Source organism: Petromyzon marinus (genome assembly GCF_048934315.1).
Source record: "Petromyzon marinus isolate PM22_M1 ecotype Great Lakes invasive population chromosome 70 unlocalized genomic scaffold, UKy_Petmar_22M1.pri1.0 chr70_unloc.4, whole genome shotgun sequence".
NCBI lineage: Eukaryota > Metazoa > Chordata > Hyperoartia > Petromyzontiformes > Petromyzontidae > Petromyzon > Petromyzon marinus.
Window position 1 is genome coordinate 862,661 of NW_027422606.1, and position 21,202 is coordinate 883,862.

Sequence of the window (21,202 nt, forward strand, 5' to 3'; positions counted from 1 at the left end):
GGATAGTGATAGTAGTTGTAGTAGTGAGACAGGGGGTGACAGTAGGGATAGTGATAGTAGTTGTAGTAGTGACACAGGGGGTGACAGTAGGGATAGTGATAGTAGTTGTAGTAGTGACACAGGGGGTGACAGTAGGGATAGTGATAGTAGTTGTAGTAGTGACACAGGGGGTGACAGTAGGGATATTGATAGTAGTTGTAGTAGTGAGACAGAGGGTGACAGTAAGGATATTGATATTAGTTGTAGTAGTGAGACAGGGGGTGACAGTAGGGATATTGATAGTAGTTGTAGTAGTGACACAGGGGGTGACAGTAGGGATATTGATAGTAGTTGTAGTAGTGACACAGGGGGTGACAGTGAGGATATTGATAGTAGTTGTAGTAGTGACACAGGGGGTGACAGTGAGGATATTGATAGTAGTTGTAGTAGTGACACAGGGGGTGACAGTAGGGATATTGATAGTAGATGTAGTAGTGACACAGGGGGTGACAGTAGGGATATTGATAGTAGTTGTAGTAGTGACACAGCGGGTGACAGTAGGGATAGTGATAGTAGTTGTAGTAGTGACACAGGTGGTGACAGTAGGGATATTTATAGTAGTTGTAGTAGTGACACAGGGGGTGACAGTGAGGATATTGATAGTAGTTGTACTAGTGACACAGGGGGTGACAGTGAGGATATTGATAGTAGTTGTAGTAGTGACACAGGGGTGACAGTAGGGATATTGATAGTAGTTGTAGTAGTGAGACAGGGGGTGACAGTAGGGGTATTGATAGTAGTTGTAGTAGTGAGACAGGGGGTGACAGTAGGGATATTGATAGTTGTTGTAGTAGTGAGACAGGGGGTGACAGTAGGGATAGTGATAGTAGTTGTAGTAGTGACACAGGGGGTGACAGTAGGGATAGTGATAGTAGTTGTAGTAGTGACACAGGGGGTAACAGTAGGGATATTGATAGTAGTTGTAGTAGTGACACAGGGGGTGACAGTGAGGATTTTTATAGTAGTTGTAGTAGTGACACAGGGGGTGACAGTGAGGATTTTTATAGTAGTTGTAGTAGTGACACAGGGGGTGACAATAGGGATATTGATAGTAGTTGTAGTAGTGAGACAGGGGGTGACAATAGGGATATTGATAGTAGTTGTAGTAGTGAGACAGGGGGTGACGGTGAGGATTTTGATAGTAGTTGTTGTAAACCCAGACTCTCAGTGTCTCTGACACGGCTGCTGTGACCCCACAGAGAGACAGAGAGATACCCAGAGACAGGGCTCGAACCCAGGTGTTGTGGTTGCAGGCTTGGAGTGTCCACCTCTGGGCCTGGAGTCACTGGGCGTGGAGGACGCGCAGTTGAGAAGCTCCAGCGCCGAACGGTTCGGGCTCGGGGCTCATAGAGGACGCCTCAACATCCAGGTTCTCCTTGCTCCCTCTGGGGCGACTCGCTCACTCAATCACTCAGTCAGTCACTCAGTCACTCAGTCAGTCACTCAGTCACTCAGTCAGTCGGTCACTCAGTCACTTACTCACTCGCTCACTCAGCCACTCAGTCACTCAGTCAGTCACTCAGTCACTCAGTCAGTCGGTCACTCAGTCACTTACTCACTCGCTCACTCAGTCACTCAGTCAGTCACTCAGTCACTCAGTCAGTCGGTCACTCAGTCACTTACTCACTCGCTCACTCAGCAACTCAGTCAGTCACTCAGTCACTCAGTCAGTCGGTCACTCAGTCACTTACTCACTCGCTCACTCAGTCACTCAGTCAGTCACTCAGTCACTCAGTCAGTCACTTACTCACTCAATTACTCACTCGCTCACTCAGTTACTCATTCAGTCACTCAGTCACTCAGTCAGTCACTCAGTCACTCAGTCAGTCACTCACTCAGTCAGTCACTCAGTCACTAAGTAAGTCACTCAGTCAGTCACTCAGTCACTCAGTCAGTCACTCAGTCGGTCACTCACTTGGTCGCTCAGTGACTCAGTGGCTCAGTCACTTAGTCAGTGATTCAGTCGGTCACTCAGTCACTCACTCACTCAGTTACTCACTCGCTCAGTCAGTCACTCAGTCACTCACTCACTCACTCACTCGGTCACTCACTCACTCAGTTACTCACTCGCTCACTCAGTCACTCAGTCAGTCACTCAGTCACTCAGTCACTCAGTGACTCAGTCAGTCACTCAGTCGGTCACTCACCCAGTCACTTACTCAGTTACTCACTCACTCAGTTACTCACTCGCTCACTCAGTCACTCAGTCAGTCACTCAGCCGGTCACTCACTTGGTCACTCAGTGACTCAGTGGCTCATTCGCTTAGTCAGTCACTCAGTCGGTCACTCAGTCACTCAGTCACTCACTCACTCAGTTACTCACTCGCTCAGTCAGTCACTCAGTCACTCACTCAATTACTCACTCGCTCACTCAGTCACTCAGTCAGTCACTCAGTGGCTCAGTCGGTCACTCACTTAGTCAGTCACTGAGTCAGTCACTCACTCAGTTACTCACTCGCTCACTCAGTTACTCACTCAGTCACTCAGTCACTCAGTCAATCACTCAGTGGCTCAGTCGCTTAGTCGGTCACTCACTTGGTCGGTCACTGAGTCACTCACTCACTCAGTTACTCACTCGCTCACTCAGTCACTCACTCAGTCACTCGGTGACTCACTCAGTCACTCAGTGACTCTGTCGCTTAGTCGGTCACTCAGTCGATCACTCAGTCGGTCACTCAGTCACTCAGTCACTCAGTTGCTCAGTCGGTCAGTGGGTCACTCAGCCACTCAGTCACTCACTCACTCAGTCACTCACTCACTCAGTCACTCACTCGCTAACTCAGTTACTCACTCAGTCTGTGTATGTATGTAACTGGGTGTGTGTGTATCTGTGTGTGTGTTTCTGTGTGGGCAACTCTGTCGTGGACAGTGCTGTGGGGGGAGGGCCAATTCTGATTGGCTCCTCCCCTCATGGCATCTGTGTCCACCACAGTGGCTTAACGGGGGCTCTGGACGGGTGCGAGGGGCTGGTAACCCCTCCACCTTCAATTAATTACCACTAAACCACGACTTAAATATATAACTAATAAGCTTGTGCCGGAGGCCCCGGGGGGACAGGCATCTATGACGTCTCCTGGCCAAACCCCATTTGGCAGAGCCAGGAGATTGAATCTCTACGCTCGGGGCTTCTCCAGAAACAACGAAAAGCCACTACGGATGGCCACGTGTAATGTTCGAATGCTCACTGCGGAGGAGAGGCTGCCACTGATCTGTCGGGAGCTGGACCGGTACCGCCTGGATCTATGCGGCATTCAGGCGGTCCGGTGAACCGGTTCTGGCTCCTGCCACCATGAGGGGTGGACAGTCCTCTACTCGGGGCAGCAGACTGCCAAATAACAGGGTGTGGCTCTTCTTTTGAACAAAAGAATGAAGGGGGCGTGGGAGCGTGGCGGTGAGGTGTGGAAAGCTTTAAGCCCCAGGCTACTTTGGGCTCGCCTTCCCATCAACCGGAGGTGAGGAGTGGTGGTTGTGGTTACTTATGCCCCCACCGAAGACGAACATCCGTGGAGGGATGCAGGCAAAGCCGATGAGTCAGATGCCTTCTATGACCTCCTGTCACGGGTGCTGGCTAAAGTGGCCCCTCGGGATAGAGTCATCATGTTGGGTGATTTGAATGCCCGAGTTGGTCATGATACTGGCACCTGGTCTGGAGTGATTGGAGGGCATGGGCCAGATCAGCTCAATAACAACGGTAGGAGGCTGCTAGATTTTTGTGCAGCCCATGGGCTTGTAATTACCAACACGCTGTTCCGGCATCGGCGCATCCACACAACATCATGGATGCATGCCGGGTTCAAGCAAGAACATCTGCTGGACTACATAGTGACGGAACAGCGGATGCGAGCCCATGTCCTTGACACCAGCAACTACCGTGGAGCTGATCTGCCCTCTGACCATCGACTAGTCATCTGTAAGATGCGCCTGCCATTCGTCCACTCCGGTGGTGGGTGTACACCCAGGACCCCATTCCAACCAAAAGTGGCCTGGTCTCAGTTATCTGATGAAAGTTGCAAGCGAGAATTTCACCATCGCTTGCGGCTGGGATTGGCATCGTCCCCCACTCCTCCTGATGTCGAGGGTAAATGGGCGAGGTTTAGCACTGTGACTCATGCAGCTGCAATGGCTGCTTTGGGTATGCGGTCCAGACCTCCCCAGAGACCCTGGCTGACAGAGGAGGTGTTCAGGATGGTTGAGAAAAAGCGACAGGCCCACTGTCATCGGCTACAGAATCCCACATCAGAGAATGAGGAGGCTTACCGCAGCCTTCGCTCGAAGGTTCGGAGAGCCGTGAGGTGCTGCAAGGATGGGTGGTGGTCGCGGGTTGCTGAGGAGATGGAGTCTGCCTCAGTGGCCCGCGATCACAGATCTCTATTTAACTTCATCAAAAAAGTAACCTGCAGCGCCACACCTATTACCATCATTAGTGGAAAAAATGGTGATCCAATCTCCGACCCCCAGGAACAGGTTTGCAGATTTGCTGAGCATTTTTATGATGTCCTGGGGGAGGGAAAATCCCTCAGCCAGGAAAACATCGTGGCACAAAGTGAGGATGATCCTGCTGAGCATGCTGGGCCTCAAATATTGGAAGAAGTCACCCCCTGTGAGTGGCTGGCTGAAGTGCCATCTGTTGAGGAAGTACTGAAGGCGATCCAGAGTCTGAGACCAGGAAAGGCAGCGGGCAGAGATGATCTCCCAAGCGAAATGCTGAGGGATGGTGGCGGTTGTGCACAGACTGCCCTATATGACATCATAACAACAGTCTGGACCACTGGATGGGTTCCACAGGATTGGAAGGATGCCCTGGTGGTCTCCCTCTTTAAGAAGGGGGACCGCACAGACTGTAACAATACCAGGGGCATCTCACTCCTCAGTGTGCCGGGAAAGGTCCTGGCAAGGATTATTCAACATCGCCTTGCCAGGCACGCTGAGGAGAGGCTTGCGGAGCCCCAATGTGGTTTCAGGAAAGGGCGGTCCTCACAGATGCCATGTTTCTGTCCGTCTGCTACAGCAGAGGTGTAGTAAATTCCAACAGGACCTACATCTCTGCTTTATTGACCTGGTCAAGGCCTATGATACCATCAGTAGGCCTGGGCTCTGGGTTGTTCTTTGTGCTTTTGGAGTCCCTGACCCTCTGCTCACGATCATTAAGGACCTTCATGATGGTGAGCGGGCCGGGGTAAAACTACGTGGCCAGGAGTCAGAGCCATTCCCTGTACACCTTCGGTGATGGGGCAGTTGTGGAGAGAGTGGAGAGTTTCCCATACCTGGGCAGTGTGCTTATGACTGGCTCCAGTTTAACAGCAGAGGTCTCACTCCGAATCAGTCGAGCGGCAATATCTTTTCATCGGTTGCGTAACGCTGTGTGGAAGCTACCTGGTCTGTCGCTCCGCACTAAGCTTCAGGTCTTCTCGGCCCAAGTCATTCCCTCCCTTCTCTACGCTTGCGAAACGTGGACCCCCCTAATGGAACATCTTCGCCGGTTAGAAACATTTAGGCTGGCCTGCCTACGATCCATCCTGGGTTTAACCAGACTGGATTGTGTGAGGAGCTCACAAATCCTTGAAAGATCTGGGCAGGGTCCCATCGGTGAGCTCCTCCGGCAGGCAAGGCTGTGATGGCTGGGTCATGTAGCCCGCATGCCCAGCCACCGCATGCCGAAACAGCTTTTGTTTGGCCGGATTGAGGGGGCTAAGCGGGCGCGGCACAGGCTAGAGAAGAGATGGAGTGATGTGGTACAGGAGGACGTGGAGCTGAGTGGACTTGCCGATGACCGGTACCAGCGGTGTCAAGATCGGCCTCTGTGGAGAAGGCTCGTGAAGGACGCTACTAGGCAGTTGGAGGCAGTCGCCCTCCACCAACAACGGAGGGCGGAAGAGCGACTCTCACAACAACGAGCGGAGCGCCGGGTGGCTAAAGCACAGCAGGTTGACACAGTAGGGGCACAGGTGGTGCATCAGCCAGTCATCTCAGTCAGTCGACCCGTGGCACCTGCTGGGTCTGCCCCGTGACCTCCTGCCAGCGGGCGTTCGACACTTCACGTGGCCTCAGGGTGCACATAGCCTGGCACAAGCGTCGTGGTGACGTCACCGCCACTTAGTGGCGAATGGCGGTTGTTGTTGTATCTGTGTGTGTGTGTATCTGTGTGTGTGTATCTGTGTGTGTGTATCTCTGTGTGTGTGTGTATCTGTGTGTGTCTAGTCTGGTATTGAGGATGGTGACGAGTTTGACGGCGCTTGGTGCGCCGCCTTCAACGACTCCCAGCAGTGGCTGCAGGTGGACGCCGGTCGACTCGTCACCTTCACCGGCCTCATCACCCAGGGGCGAGCGTCCATCTGGTCGTGAGTCTTCCACCACCAACACCACCACCAACACCACCACCAACAACAACAACAACAACCGCCATTCGCCACTAAGCGGCGGAGACGTCACCACGATGCTTGTGCCAGGCTATGTGCACCCTGAGGCCACGTGAAGTGTCGAACGCCCGCTGGCAGGAGGTCACGGGGCAGACCCAGGTGCCACGGGTCGACTGACTGAGATGACTGGCTGATGCACCACCTGTGCCCCCTACTGTGCCAACCTGCTGTGCTTTAGCCACCCGGCGCTCCGCTCGTTGTTGTGAGCGTCGCTCCTCCGCCCTCCGTTGTTGTTGGAGTGCGACTGCCTCCAACTGCCCAGTAGCATCCTTCACGAGCCTCCTCCACAGAGGCCGATCTTGACACCGCTGGTACCAGTCATCGGCAAGTCCTCTCAGCTCCACGTCCTCCTGTTCCACATCACTCCGTCTCTTCTCTAGCCCGTGCCGCGCCCGTTTAGCCCCCTCGATCCAGCCGAACAAAAGCTGTTTCGGCATTCGGTGGCTGGGCATGCGGGCTACATGACCCAGCCATCGCAGCCTTACCCGCTGGAGGAGCTCACCGATTGGACTTTGTCCAGATCTTTCAAGGATTTGTGAGCTCCTCACACAATCCAGCCTGGTTAAACCCAGGATGGATCGTAGGCAGGCGAGGCTAAATGTTTCTAACCGGCGAAGATGTTCCATTAAGGGGGTCCACGTTTCGCAAGCGTAGAGAAGGGAGGGAATGACCATGGCCGAGAAGACCTGAAGCTAAGTGTGGAGCGACAGACCAGGTAGCTTCCACACAGCGTTACGCAACCGATGAAAAGATATTGCCGCTCGACTGATTCGGAGTGTTAAACTGGAGCCGGTCATAGGCACACTGCCCAGGAATGGGAAACTCTCCACTCTCTCCACAACTGCCCCATCACTGATAGGGAGATCTGGGGGTGGAGTGTCCGATGGTACAAAATACCCAGGTAGGTGCTTAGTTTTGGTGGGGCTGATGGTAAGGCCCCACCTCTTAGTGGCACGCTCCAGTCTCAGCAGCAGCGTCTCCAACTCCTCCTCTGACTGAGCAGCTATTACCAAATCATCAGCATACATAACGTGGTTGAGCAATAGGGAGCCATCCCTTGACCACACCCGGGCATCGATTAGCCTCCCATTATATCTGTACCATATGGCGATTCCCCCGGTACAGCTATTGAAGGCTTCACGAACTACGTGGTCAAAATAGATGTTAAATAATGTGGGAGCCAGAGGACATCCCTGTTGCACCCCAAGGTGTACAGGGAATGGCTCTGACTCCCGGCCACGTAGTTTTACCCGGGCCCACTCACCATCATGAAGGTCCTTAATGATCGTGAGCAGAGGGTCAGGTACTCCAAAAGCACGAAGAACAACCCAGAGCCCAGGCCTACTGATGGTATCATAGGCCTTGATCAGGTCAATAAAGCAGAGATGTAGGTCTTGCTGGAATTCCCTACACCTCTGCTGTAGCAGACGGACAGAAAATGTGGCATCTGTGCAGGACCGCCCTTTCCTGAAACCGCAATGGGTGACACACACACACACACAGTGACACACACAGTGACACACACACAGTAACACACACAGTGACACACACAGTGGCACACAGTGACACACACACAAAGTGACACACACAGTGACACACACACAGTAACACACATAGTGACACACACACAGTAACACACACAGTGACACACACACAGTAACACACAAACAAAGATCCCCCATATAGCCTTAACAGACTGTAGGGGCAAGTGCTGTTAGCGAGCACCTATGAAGGCCGGAACGGTACACGAGGGGGTGGGTGGCCAGCACCACGCCCGACCGCCTTTGTCTCCCTAGTGGCGATGTTTACATACCGCAACCAGGTACTCATTTGAGGCTGAGTCGACCTAGGGGAGGCCCGGGACCGGTTCAGATAATCGTAACTGGTGTTGGCCGTGAGCGGGAATCGAACCCGGGTCGCCAGGTTCATAGCGCAGCATAGCGCTAACCACTACACTATCGCTCCCAGTAACACACACACACTGCGACACACACACAGTGAAACACACAGTAACACACACACAGACACAGTGACACACACAGTGACACACACACACAGTGACACACACACACACACAGTGACACACACACAGTGACACACAGTGACACACACACACAGTGTGACACACACAGTGACACACACAGTGACACACACACAGTGACACACAGAGTGACACACACACACAGTGACACATACAAACACACACAGTGACACACACACACAGTGGCACACAAACACAGTGACACACACAGTGACACACACACAGAGTGACATACACAGTGACACACACACAGTGACACACACACAGTGACACACACACACAGTGAGACACACACAGTGACACACACACAGTGACACACACAGTGACACACACACAGTGACACACACACAGTGACACACACAGTGACACACACACAGTGACACACACAGTGACACACACAGTGACACACACACATAGTGACACACACACAGTGACACACACACAGTGACACACACAGTGACACACACACACACAGTGACACACACACAGTGACACACACAGTGACACACACACAGTGACACACACACAGTGACACACAGTGACACACACACACAGTGACACACACACAGTGACACACACAGTGACACACACACACAGTGACACACACACACAGTGACACACACACACAGTGACACACAGTGACACACACACACAGTGACACACACACACACACAGTGACACACAGTGACACACACAGTGACACACACACAGTGACACATACACACAGTGACACACACACACAGTGACACACACACACACAGTGACACACACAGTGACACACACACAGTGAAACACACACACAGTGAAACACACAGTGACACACACACAGTGACACACACACAGTGACACACACAGTGACACACACAGTGAAACACACACACAGTGAAACACACACACAGTGACACACACACACAGTGACACACACACAAACACAGTGACACACACACAGTGACACACACAGTGACACACACACACACACTGACACAGACACAGTGACACACACAGTGACACACACACACAATGACACACACACAGTGACACACACAGTGACACACACAGTGACACACACACAGTGACACACACATACAGTGACACAGACACAGTGACACACACAGTGACACACACACACAATGACACACACACAGTGACACACACAGTGACACACACAGTGACACACACACAGTGACACACACACAGTGACACACACACAGTGACACACACAGTGACACACACAGTGACACACACACACACAGTGACACACACACAGTGACACACACACAGTGACACACACAGTGACACACACACACAGTGACACACACACACACACAGTGACACACACACAGACACACATACACACCGACACACATACACACACAGACACACATACAGACACACATACACACACATACAGTGACACACACACACAGTGACACACACACAGCGACACACACACAGTGACACACACAGTGACACACACACACAGTGACACACACAGTGATACACACAGTGACACACACAGTGACACACACACAGACACACACACACATACACACACAGACACACACACACACAGACACACACACAGTGACACACACACAACAACAACAACAACCGCCATTCGCCACTAAGTGGCGGTGACGTCACCACGACGCTTGTGCCAGGCTATGTGCACTGTGAGGCCACCTGAAGTGTCGAACGCCCGCTGGCAGGAGGTCACGGGGCAGACCCAGGTGCCACGGGTCGACTGACTGAGATGACTGGCTGATGCACCACCTGTGCCCCCTACTGTGCCAACCTGCTGTGCTTTATCCACCCGGCGTTCCGCTCGTTGTTGTGAGCGTCGCTCCTCCGCCCTCCGTTGTTGTTGGAGGGCGACTGCCTCCAACTGCCCAGTAGCATCCTTCACGAGCCTCCTCCACAGAGGCCGATCTTGACACCGCTGGTACCGGTCATCGGCAAGTCCACTCAGCTCCACGTCCTCCTGTACCACATCACTCCATCTCTTCTCTAGCCCGTGCCGCGCCCGCTTAGCCCCCTCAATCCGGCCAAACAAAAGCTGTTTCGGCATGCGGTGGCTGGGCATGCGGGCTACATGACCCAGCCATCGCAGCCTTGCCTGCCGGAGGAGCTCACCGATGGGACCCTGCCCAGATCTTTCAAGGATTTGTGAGCTCCTCACACAATCCAGTCTGGTTAAACCCAGGATGGATCGTAGGCAGGCCAGCCTAAATGTTTCTAACCGGCGAAGATGTTCCATTAGGGGGGTCCACGTTTCGCAAGCGTAGAGAAGGGAGGGAATGACCGTGGCCGAGAAGACCTGAAACTTAGTGCGGAGCGACAGACCAGGTAGCTTCCACACAGCGTTACGCAACCGATGAAAAGATATTGCCGCTCGACTGATTCGGAGTGAGACCTCTGTGTGTGCTGTTAAACTGGCTCCAGTTTAACAGCACACACAGACACACATACACACACACAGTGACACACACACACAGTGACACACACACACACAGTGACACACACACAGTCACACACACACAGAGTGACACACACACACAGACACACACACAGTGACACACATACACACACACAGACACACATACACACACACACAGAGACACATACATACACACACACACATACACACACAGACACACACACAGACACACACACACACAGACACACATACACACACAGAGTGACACACACACATACACACACACACAGACACACACACATACACACACATACATACACACAGAGTGTTGTTGTTGTTGTTGGTTTCAGGTCCCACTGGGTGACGTCCTTCAAGGTGCAGCTGAGCAACGACTCCGTCACGTGGGACAGCTGCGGAAAAGTCACTCACCCACCCACCCACTCACCCACCCACCCACCCACTCACCCACCCACCCACTCACCCACCCACCCACCCACTCACCCACCCACCCACCCACTCACCCACCCACACACCCACCCACTCACCCACCCACCCACCCACTCACCCACCCACCCACTCACCCACCCACCCACTCACCCACCCACCCACCCACTCACCCACCCACTCACCCACCCACCCACCCACTCACCCACCCACTCACCCACCCACCCACTCACCCACTCACCCACCCACTCACCCACCCACCCACTCACCCACCCACTCAACCACCCACTCACCCACTCACCCACCCACCACTCACCCACCCACTCACCCACTCACCCACCCACTCACCCACCCACCCACTCACCCACTCACACACCCACTCACCCACCCACCCACTCACCCACCCACTCACCCACCCACTCACCCACTCACCCACCCACCCACTCACCCACCCACCCACCCACCCACTCACCCACCCACCCACCCACTCACCCACCCACTCACCCACCCACCCACTCACCCACCCACTCACCCACCCACCCACCCACTCACCCACCCACTCACCCACCCACCCACTCACCCACTCACCCACCCACTCACCCACCCACCCACCCACCCACTCACCCACCCCCACCCACCTCACCCACACACCACCCACCCACCCACTCACCCACCCACTCACCCACCCACCCACTCACCCACTCACCCACCCACTCACCCACCCACCCACTCACCCACCCACTCAACCACCCACTCACCCACTCACCCACCCACCCACTCACCCACCCACTCACCCACCCACCCACCCACCCACCCACTCACCCACCCACCCACTCACCCACTCACCCACCCACCCACTCACCCACCCACTCACCCACCCACCCACTCACCCACCCACTCACCCACCCACCCACCCACTCACCCACCCACTCACCCACCCACCCACTCACCCACTCACCCACCCACTCACCCACCCACCCACTCACCCACCCACTCAACCACCCACTCACCCACTCACCCACCCACCCACTCACCCACCCACTCACCCACCCACCCACCCACTCACCCACCCACTCACCCACCCACCCACTCACCCACTCACCCACCCACCCACCCACTCACCCACTCACCCACCCACTCACCCACCCACCCACTCACCCACCCACTCAACCACCCACTCACCCACTCACCCACCCACCCACTCACCCACCCACTCACCCACCCACCCACCCACCCACCCACTCACCCACCCACTCACCCACCCACTCACCCACCCACCCACCCACCCACTCACCCACCCACTCACCCACCCACCCACTCACCCACCCACTCAACCACCCACTCACCCACTCACCCACCCACCCACTCACCCACCCACTCACCCACCCACCCACCCACTCACCCACCCACTCACCCATCCACCCACTCACCCACTCACCCACCCACTCACCCACCCACCCACTCACCCACCCACTCACCCACCCACCCACCCACTCACCCACCCACTCACCCACCCACCCACCCACTCACCCACCCACTCACCCACCCACCCACTCACCCACTCACCCACCCACTCACCCACCCACCCACTCACCCACCCACTCAACCACCCACTCACCCACTCACCCACCCACCCACTCACCCACCCACTCACCCACCCACCCACCCACTCACCCACCCACTCACCCACCCACCCACTCACCCACTCACCCACCCACTCACCCACCCACCCACCCACTCACCCACCCACCCACTCACCCACCCACTCACCCACCCACTCACCCACTCACCCCCCACCCACTCACCCACCCACCCACTCACCCACCCACTCACCCACCCACCCACCCACCCACTCACCCACCCACCCACTCACCCACCCACCCACTCACCCACCCACTCACCCACCCACCCACCCACTCACTCACCCACTCACCCACCCACCCACTCACCCACTCACCCACTCACCCACCCACCCACCCACTCACCCACCCACCCACTCACCCACCCCACCCACTCACCCACCCACTCACCCACCCACCCACCCACTCACACACCCACTCACTCACCGACCCACCCAACCACTCACCCACCCACCCACTCACCCACCCACCCACCCACCCACTCACCCACCCACCCACTCACCCACCCACTCACCCACTCACCCACTCACCCACTCACCCACCCACCCACTCACCCACCCACCCACTCACCCACCCACCCACCCACTCACCCACCCACCCACCCACCCACCCACCCACTCACCCACCCACCCACTCACCCACCCACCCACCCACTCACCCACCCACCCACCCACCCACCCACTCACCCACCCACTCACCCACCCACCCACTCACCCACCCACCCACCCACCCACTCACCCACCCACTCACCCACCCACTCACCCACCCACTCACCCACCCACTCACCCACCCACTCACTCACTCACTCACACACTCACTCACCCACCCCACCCACCCACTCACCCACCCACCCACTCATCCACCCACTCACCCACCCACTCACCCACCCAATCACCCACCCACTCACCCACTCACCCACCCACTCACTCACCCACTCACTCACCCACCCACTCACCCACCCACCCACTCACCCACCCACCCACCCACTCACCCACCCACTCACTCACCCACTCACTCACTCCCCCACTCACCCACTCACTCACCCACTCACGCACTCACCCACTCACTCACCCACTCACCCACCCACCCACCCACTCACACACCCACTCACTCACCCACTCACTCACTCCCCCACTCACCCACTCACTCACCCACTCACTCACTCACACACCCACCCACTCACGCACTCACCCACTCACCCACCCACTCACCCACTCACACACACTCACTCACCCACTCACTCACCCACTCACTCACCCACTCACCCACTCACTCACTCACCGACCCACTCACACTCACTCACTCCACCCACCCACTCACTCCACTCACCCACTCACTCACTCCACTCACTCACTCACACACTCACTCACCCACTCACTCACCCACTCACCCACTCACTCACTCACCCACTCACTCACTCACCCACTCACTCACTCACCCACTCACTCACTCACACACTCACTCACCCACTCGCTCACCCACTCACCCACTCACTCACTCACCCACCCACTCACTCACTCACCCACTCACTCACTCACCCACTCACTCACCCACTCACACACTCACTCACTCACACACTCACACACTCACTCACACGCTCACTCACCCACTCACTCACTCACACGCTCACACACCCACTCACTCACTCACACATTCACCCACTCACTCACTCACTCACACACTCACACACTCACCCACTCACTCACTCATTCACCCACTCACTCACACACTCACTCACTCACACACTCACTCACTCACCCACACACTCACCCACTCACTCACCCACCCACTCACCCACCCACCGACCCACTCACCCACCCACCCACTCACCCACCCACCCACCCACTCACCCACCCACCCACCCACTCACCCACCCACCCACTCACCCACCCACCCACCCACTCACACACCCACTCACTCACCCACTCACCCACTCCCCCACTCACCCACTCACTCACCCACTCACTCACTCACCCACCCACCCACTCACGCACTCACCCACTCACCCACCCACTCACCCACTCACACACTCACTCACCCACTCACTCACCCACTCACTCACTCACTCACCCACTCACTCACTCACCCACTCACTCACTCACACACTCACTCACCCACTCGCTCACCCACTCACCCACTCACTCACTCACCCACCCACTCACTCACTCACCCACTCACTCACTCACCCACCCACCCACCCACTCACCCACCCACCCACCCACTCACCCACCCACCCACTCACCCACCCACTCACCCACCCACTCACCCACCCACCCACTCACCCACCCACCCACTCACCCACCCACTCACCCACCCACTCACCCACACACTCACCCACGCACTCACTCACTCACCCACTCACTCACTCACCCACTCACTCACTCACTCACACACTCACTCACCCACCCACCCACCCACCCACTCACCCACCCACTCACCCACCCACTCACCCACCCACTCACCCACTCACCCACCCACTCACTCACCCACTCACTCACCCACCCACTCACCCACCCACCCACTCACCCACCCACCCACCCACTCACCCACCCACTCACTCACCCACTCACTCACTCCCCCACTCACCCACTCACTCACCCACTCACGCACTCACCCACTCACTCACCCACTCACCCACCCACCCACCCACTCACACACCCACTCACTCACCCATTCACTCACTCCCCCACTCACCCACTCACTCACCCACTCACTCACTCACTCACCCACCCACCCACTCACGCACTCACCCACTCACCCACTCACACACTCACTCACCCACTCACTCACCCACTCACTCACTCACCCACTCACCCACTCACTCACTCACCCACCCACTCACTCACTCACTCACCCACCCACCCACCCACTCACCCACTCACCCACTCACTCACTCACCCACCCACTCACTCACTCACCCACTCACTCACTCACCCACTCACTCACTCACACACTCACTCACCCACTCACTCACCCACTCACCCACTCACTCACCCACTCACCCACTCACTCACTCACCCACCCACTCACTCACCCACTCACTCACTCACCCACTCACTCACCCACTCACTCACTCACACACTCACACGCTCACTCACACGCTCACTCACCCACTCACTCACTCACACGCTCACACACCCACTCACTCACTCACACATTCACCCACTCACTCACACACTCACTCACTCACACACTCACACACTCACCCACTCACTCATTCACCCACTCACTCACACACTCACTCACTCACCCACACACTCACCCACTCACTCACACACTCACTCACTCACACACTCACTCGCACGCTCACACACCCACTCACTCACTCACACACTCACCCACTCACTCACACACTCACACACTCACCCACTCACTCACTCATTCACCCACTCACTCACACACTCACTCACTCACCCACACACTCACCCACTCACTCACACACTCACACACTCACTTACTCACTCACCCACTCACCCACCCACTCACCCACCCACTCACTCACTCACCCACTCACCCACTCACTCACTCACTCACACACTCACTCACTCACACACTCACACGCTCACACACTCACCCACTCACTCACTCACACACTCACCCACTCACTCACACACTCACCCACTCACACACTCACCCACTCACTCACCCACTCACTCACTCACCCACTCACCCACTCACTCACTCACCCACGCACTCACCCACTCACTCACTCACCCACCCACCCACTCACTCACTTACTCACCCACTCACTCACTCACCCACCCACCCACTCACTCACTCACCCACCCACTCACTCACCCACTCACTCACTCACTCACCCACTCACCCACCCACTCACTCACTCACCCACTCACTCACTCACCCACCCACTCACCCACTCACTCACACACCCACTCACTCACTCACCCACTCACTCACTCACCCACTCTCTCACCCACTCACCCACTCACTCACTCACACACTCACACGCTCACTCACACGCTCATGCACACACCCACTCACGGTCACACACTCACCCACCCACCCACACACCTCCACCACTCACTCACCCTCACACACTCACCCACACTCACCCACTCACCACCACTCACACTCACCCACTCACCCACTCACCTCACTCACCCACCCACTCACCCACTCACTCACTCACCCACCCACTCACTCACTTACTCACCACTCACTCACCCACTCACTCACCCACTCACCACCACCCACCCACTCACTCACCCTCACCCACCCACTCACTCACCCACTCACTCACTCACTCACCCCACTCACCCACCCACTCACTCACTCACCCACTCACACACTCACCCACTCCACACTCACTCACACACCCACACACACCCACTCACTCACACACTCACTCACACACTCACCCACTCACACACTCACCCACCCACTCACCCACCACTCACTCACCCACCCACTCACTCACTCACCCATCACTCCCAACCACTCACTCACTCACCCACTCACTCACCCACTCACTCACTCACTCACACACCCACTCACTCACTCACCCACTCACTCACTCACTCACCCACTCTCTCACCCACTCACCCACTCACTCACTCACACACTCACACGCTCCCCCACTCACACGCTCATGCACACGCTCACTCACCTACTCACTCACTCACACACTCACACACTCACTCACTTACCACTCACTCACTCACTCACCCACTCACTTACCACTCACTCACTCACTCACCCACTCACTCCCACTCACTCACTCACTCACCCACTCACTCACTCACCTCACCCTACTCACCCACTCACACACTCACACACTCACCCACTCACCTACTCACCCACCCACTCACCCACCCACCCACCCACTCACTCACTCACTCACCCACTCACTCACTCACTCACCCACCCTCTCACCCACTCACCCACCCACTCACTCACTCACACACTCACACGCTCACTCACACGCTCATGCACACGCTCACTCACCCACTCACTCACTCACACACCACTCACTCACTCACCCACTCACCCACTCACTCACCACTCACTCACCCACTCACTCACTCACCTACTCACCCACCCACTCACTCACCCACACACTCACCACTCACTCACCCCTCACTCACCTCACACTCACCCACTCACCTACTCACCCACCCACTCACCCACTCACCCACTCACTCACTCACCCACCCACTCACTCACTCACCCACTCACTCACTCACCCACTCACTCACTCACACACTCACTCACCCACTCACTCACCCACTCACCCACTCACTCACTCACCCACCCACTCACTCACTCACCCACTCACTCACTCACCCACTCACCCACTCACTCACTCACTCACACACTCACACGCTCACTCACACGCTCACTCACCCACTCACTCACACGCTCACACACCCACTCACTCACTCACACATTCACCCACTCACTCACACACTCACTCACTCACACACTCACACACTCACCCACTCACTCATTCACCCACTCACTCACACACTCACTCACTCACCCACACACTCACCCACTCACTCACACACTCACTCACTCACACACTCACTCACACGCTCACACACCCACTCACTCACTCACACACTCACCCACTCACTCACACACTCACACACTCACCCACTCACTCACTCATTCACCCACTCACTCACACACTCACTCACTCACCCACACACTCACCCACTCACTCACACACTCACACACTCACTTACTCACTCACCCACTCACCCACCCACTCACCCACCCACTCACTCACTCACCCACTCACCCACTCACTCACTCACACACTCACTCACACACTCACACGCTCACACACTCACCCACTCACTCACTCACTCACACACTCACCCACTCACTCACACACTCACCCACTCACACACTCACCCACTCACTCACCCCCTCACTCACTCACTCACCCACTCACTCACTCACTCACCCACCCACTCACCCACTCACTCACTCACCCACCCACTCACTCACTTACTCACCCACTCACTCACACGCTCAAACACCCACTCACTCACTCACACGCTCACACACTCACCCACTCACTCACACACTCACCCACTCACACACTCACCCACTCACTCACCCACTCACTCACTCACCCACTCACCCACTCACTCACTCACTCACCCACGCACTCACCCACTCACTCACTCACCCACCCACCCACTCACTCACTTACTCACCCACTCACTCACTCACCCACCCACCCACTCACTTACTCACTCACCCACCCACTCACTCACCCACTCACTCACTCACTCACCCACTCACCCACCCACTCACTCACTCACTCACCCACTCACTCACTCACCCACCCACTCACCCACTCACTCACACACCCACCCACTCACTCACTCACTCACCCACTCACTCACTCACTCACCCACTCTCTCACCCACTCACCCACTCACTCACTCACACACTCACTCACTCACACACTCACACGCTCACTCACACGCTCACACACCCACTCACTCACTCACACATTCACCCACTCACTCACACACTCACTCACTCACACACTCACACACTCACCCACTCACTCACACACTCACCTACTCACACACTCACTCACTCACCCACACACTCACCCACTCACTCACACACTCACTCACTCACACACTACTCACACGCTCACACACCCACTCACTCACTCACACACTCACCCACTCACTCACACACTCACACACTCACCCACTCACTCACTCATTCACCCACTCACTCACACACTCCACTCACTCACCCACACACTCACCCACTCACTCACACACTCACACACTCACATACTCACTCACCCACTCACCCACCCACTCACCACCCACTCACTCACTCACTCACTCACCCACTCACCCACTCACCCACTCACTCACTCACACACTCACTCACTCACTCACACACTCACACGCTCACACCCTCACCCACTCACCCACTCACTCACACACTCACCCACTCACTCACACACTCACCCATTCACACACTCACCCACTCACTCACCCCCTCACTCACTCATTCACCCACTCACTCACTCACTCACCCACCCACTCACCCACTCACTCACTCACCCACCCACTCACTCACTTACTCACCCACTCACTCACACGCTCAAACACCCACTCACTCACTCACACGCTCACACACTCACCCACTCACTCACTCACACACTCACCCACTCACTCACACACTCACCCACTCACACACTCACCCACTCACTCACCCACTCACTCACTCACCCACTCACCCACTCACTCACTCACTCACCCACGCACTCACCCACTCACTCACTCACCCACCCACCCACTCACTCACTTACTCACCCACTCACTCACTCACCCACCCACTCACTCACCCACTCACTCACTCACTCACCCACTCACCCACCCACTCACTCACTCACTCACCACTCACTCACTCACCCACCCACTCACCCACTCACTCACACACCCACCCACTCACTCACTCACTCACCCACTCACTCACTCACTCACCCACTCTCTCACCCACTCACCCACTCACTCACTCACTCACACCCACTCACTCACACACTCACACCTCACTCACACGCTCATGCACACGCTCACTCACCCACTCACTCACTCACACACTCACACACTCACTCACTCACTCACACACTCACCCACTCACTCACACACTCACCCACTCACACACTCACACACTCACCCACTCACTCACCCACTCACTCACTTACTCACCCACTCACCCACTCACTCACTCACCCACCCACTCACCCACTCACTCACTCACCCACCCACTCACTCACTTACTCACCCACTCACTCACCCACTCACTCACTCACCCACCCACTCACTCACTCACTCACCCACGCACTCACTCACCCACTCACTCACTCACTCACCCACTCACCCACCCACTCACTCACTCACTCACCCACTCACACACTCACCCACTCACACACTCACTCACACACCCACCCACTCACTCACACACTCACTCACACACTCACCCACTCACACACTCACCCACCCACTCACCCACTCACTCACTCACCCACCCACTCACTCACTCACCCACCCACTCACTCACTCACCCACTCACTCACCCACTCACTCACTCACACACCCACTCACTCACTCATTCACCCACTCACTCACTCACTCACCCACTCTCTCACCCACTCACCCACTCACTCACTCACACACTC

At 56.2% G+C, this 21,202-nt stretch overlaps 1 protein-coding gene across 1 annotated transcript in view; it reads left to right on the forward strand.

The window, feature by feature from the left end:
• LOC116937186 (putative carboxypeptidase X1) overlaps positions 1-21,202 on the forward strand; it is a 59,707-nt gene that overhangs the window by 13,227 nt on the left and 25,278 nt on the right. Inside the window, exons 3-5 of the mRNA XM_076058376.1 lie at positions 1,293-1,408; positions 6,238-6,377; positions 11,284-11,353. Of these exons, the coding sequence (XP_075914491.1) occupies positions 1,293-1,408; positions 6,238-6,377; positions 11,284-11,353 (326 nt within the window). The remainder of the gene's footprint in view (positions 1-1,292; positions 1,409-6,237; positions 6,378-11,283; positions 11,354-21,202) is intronic.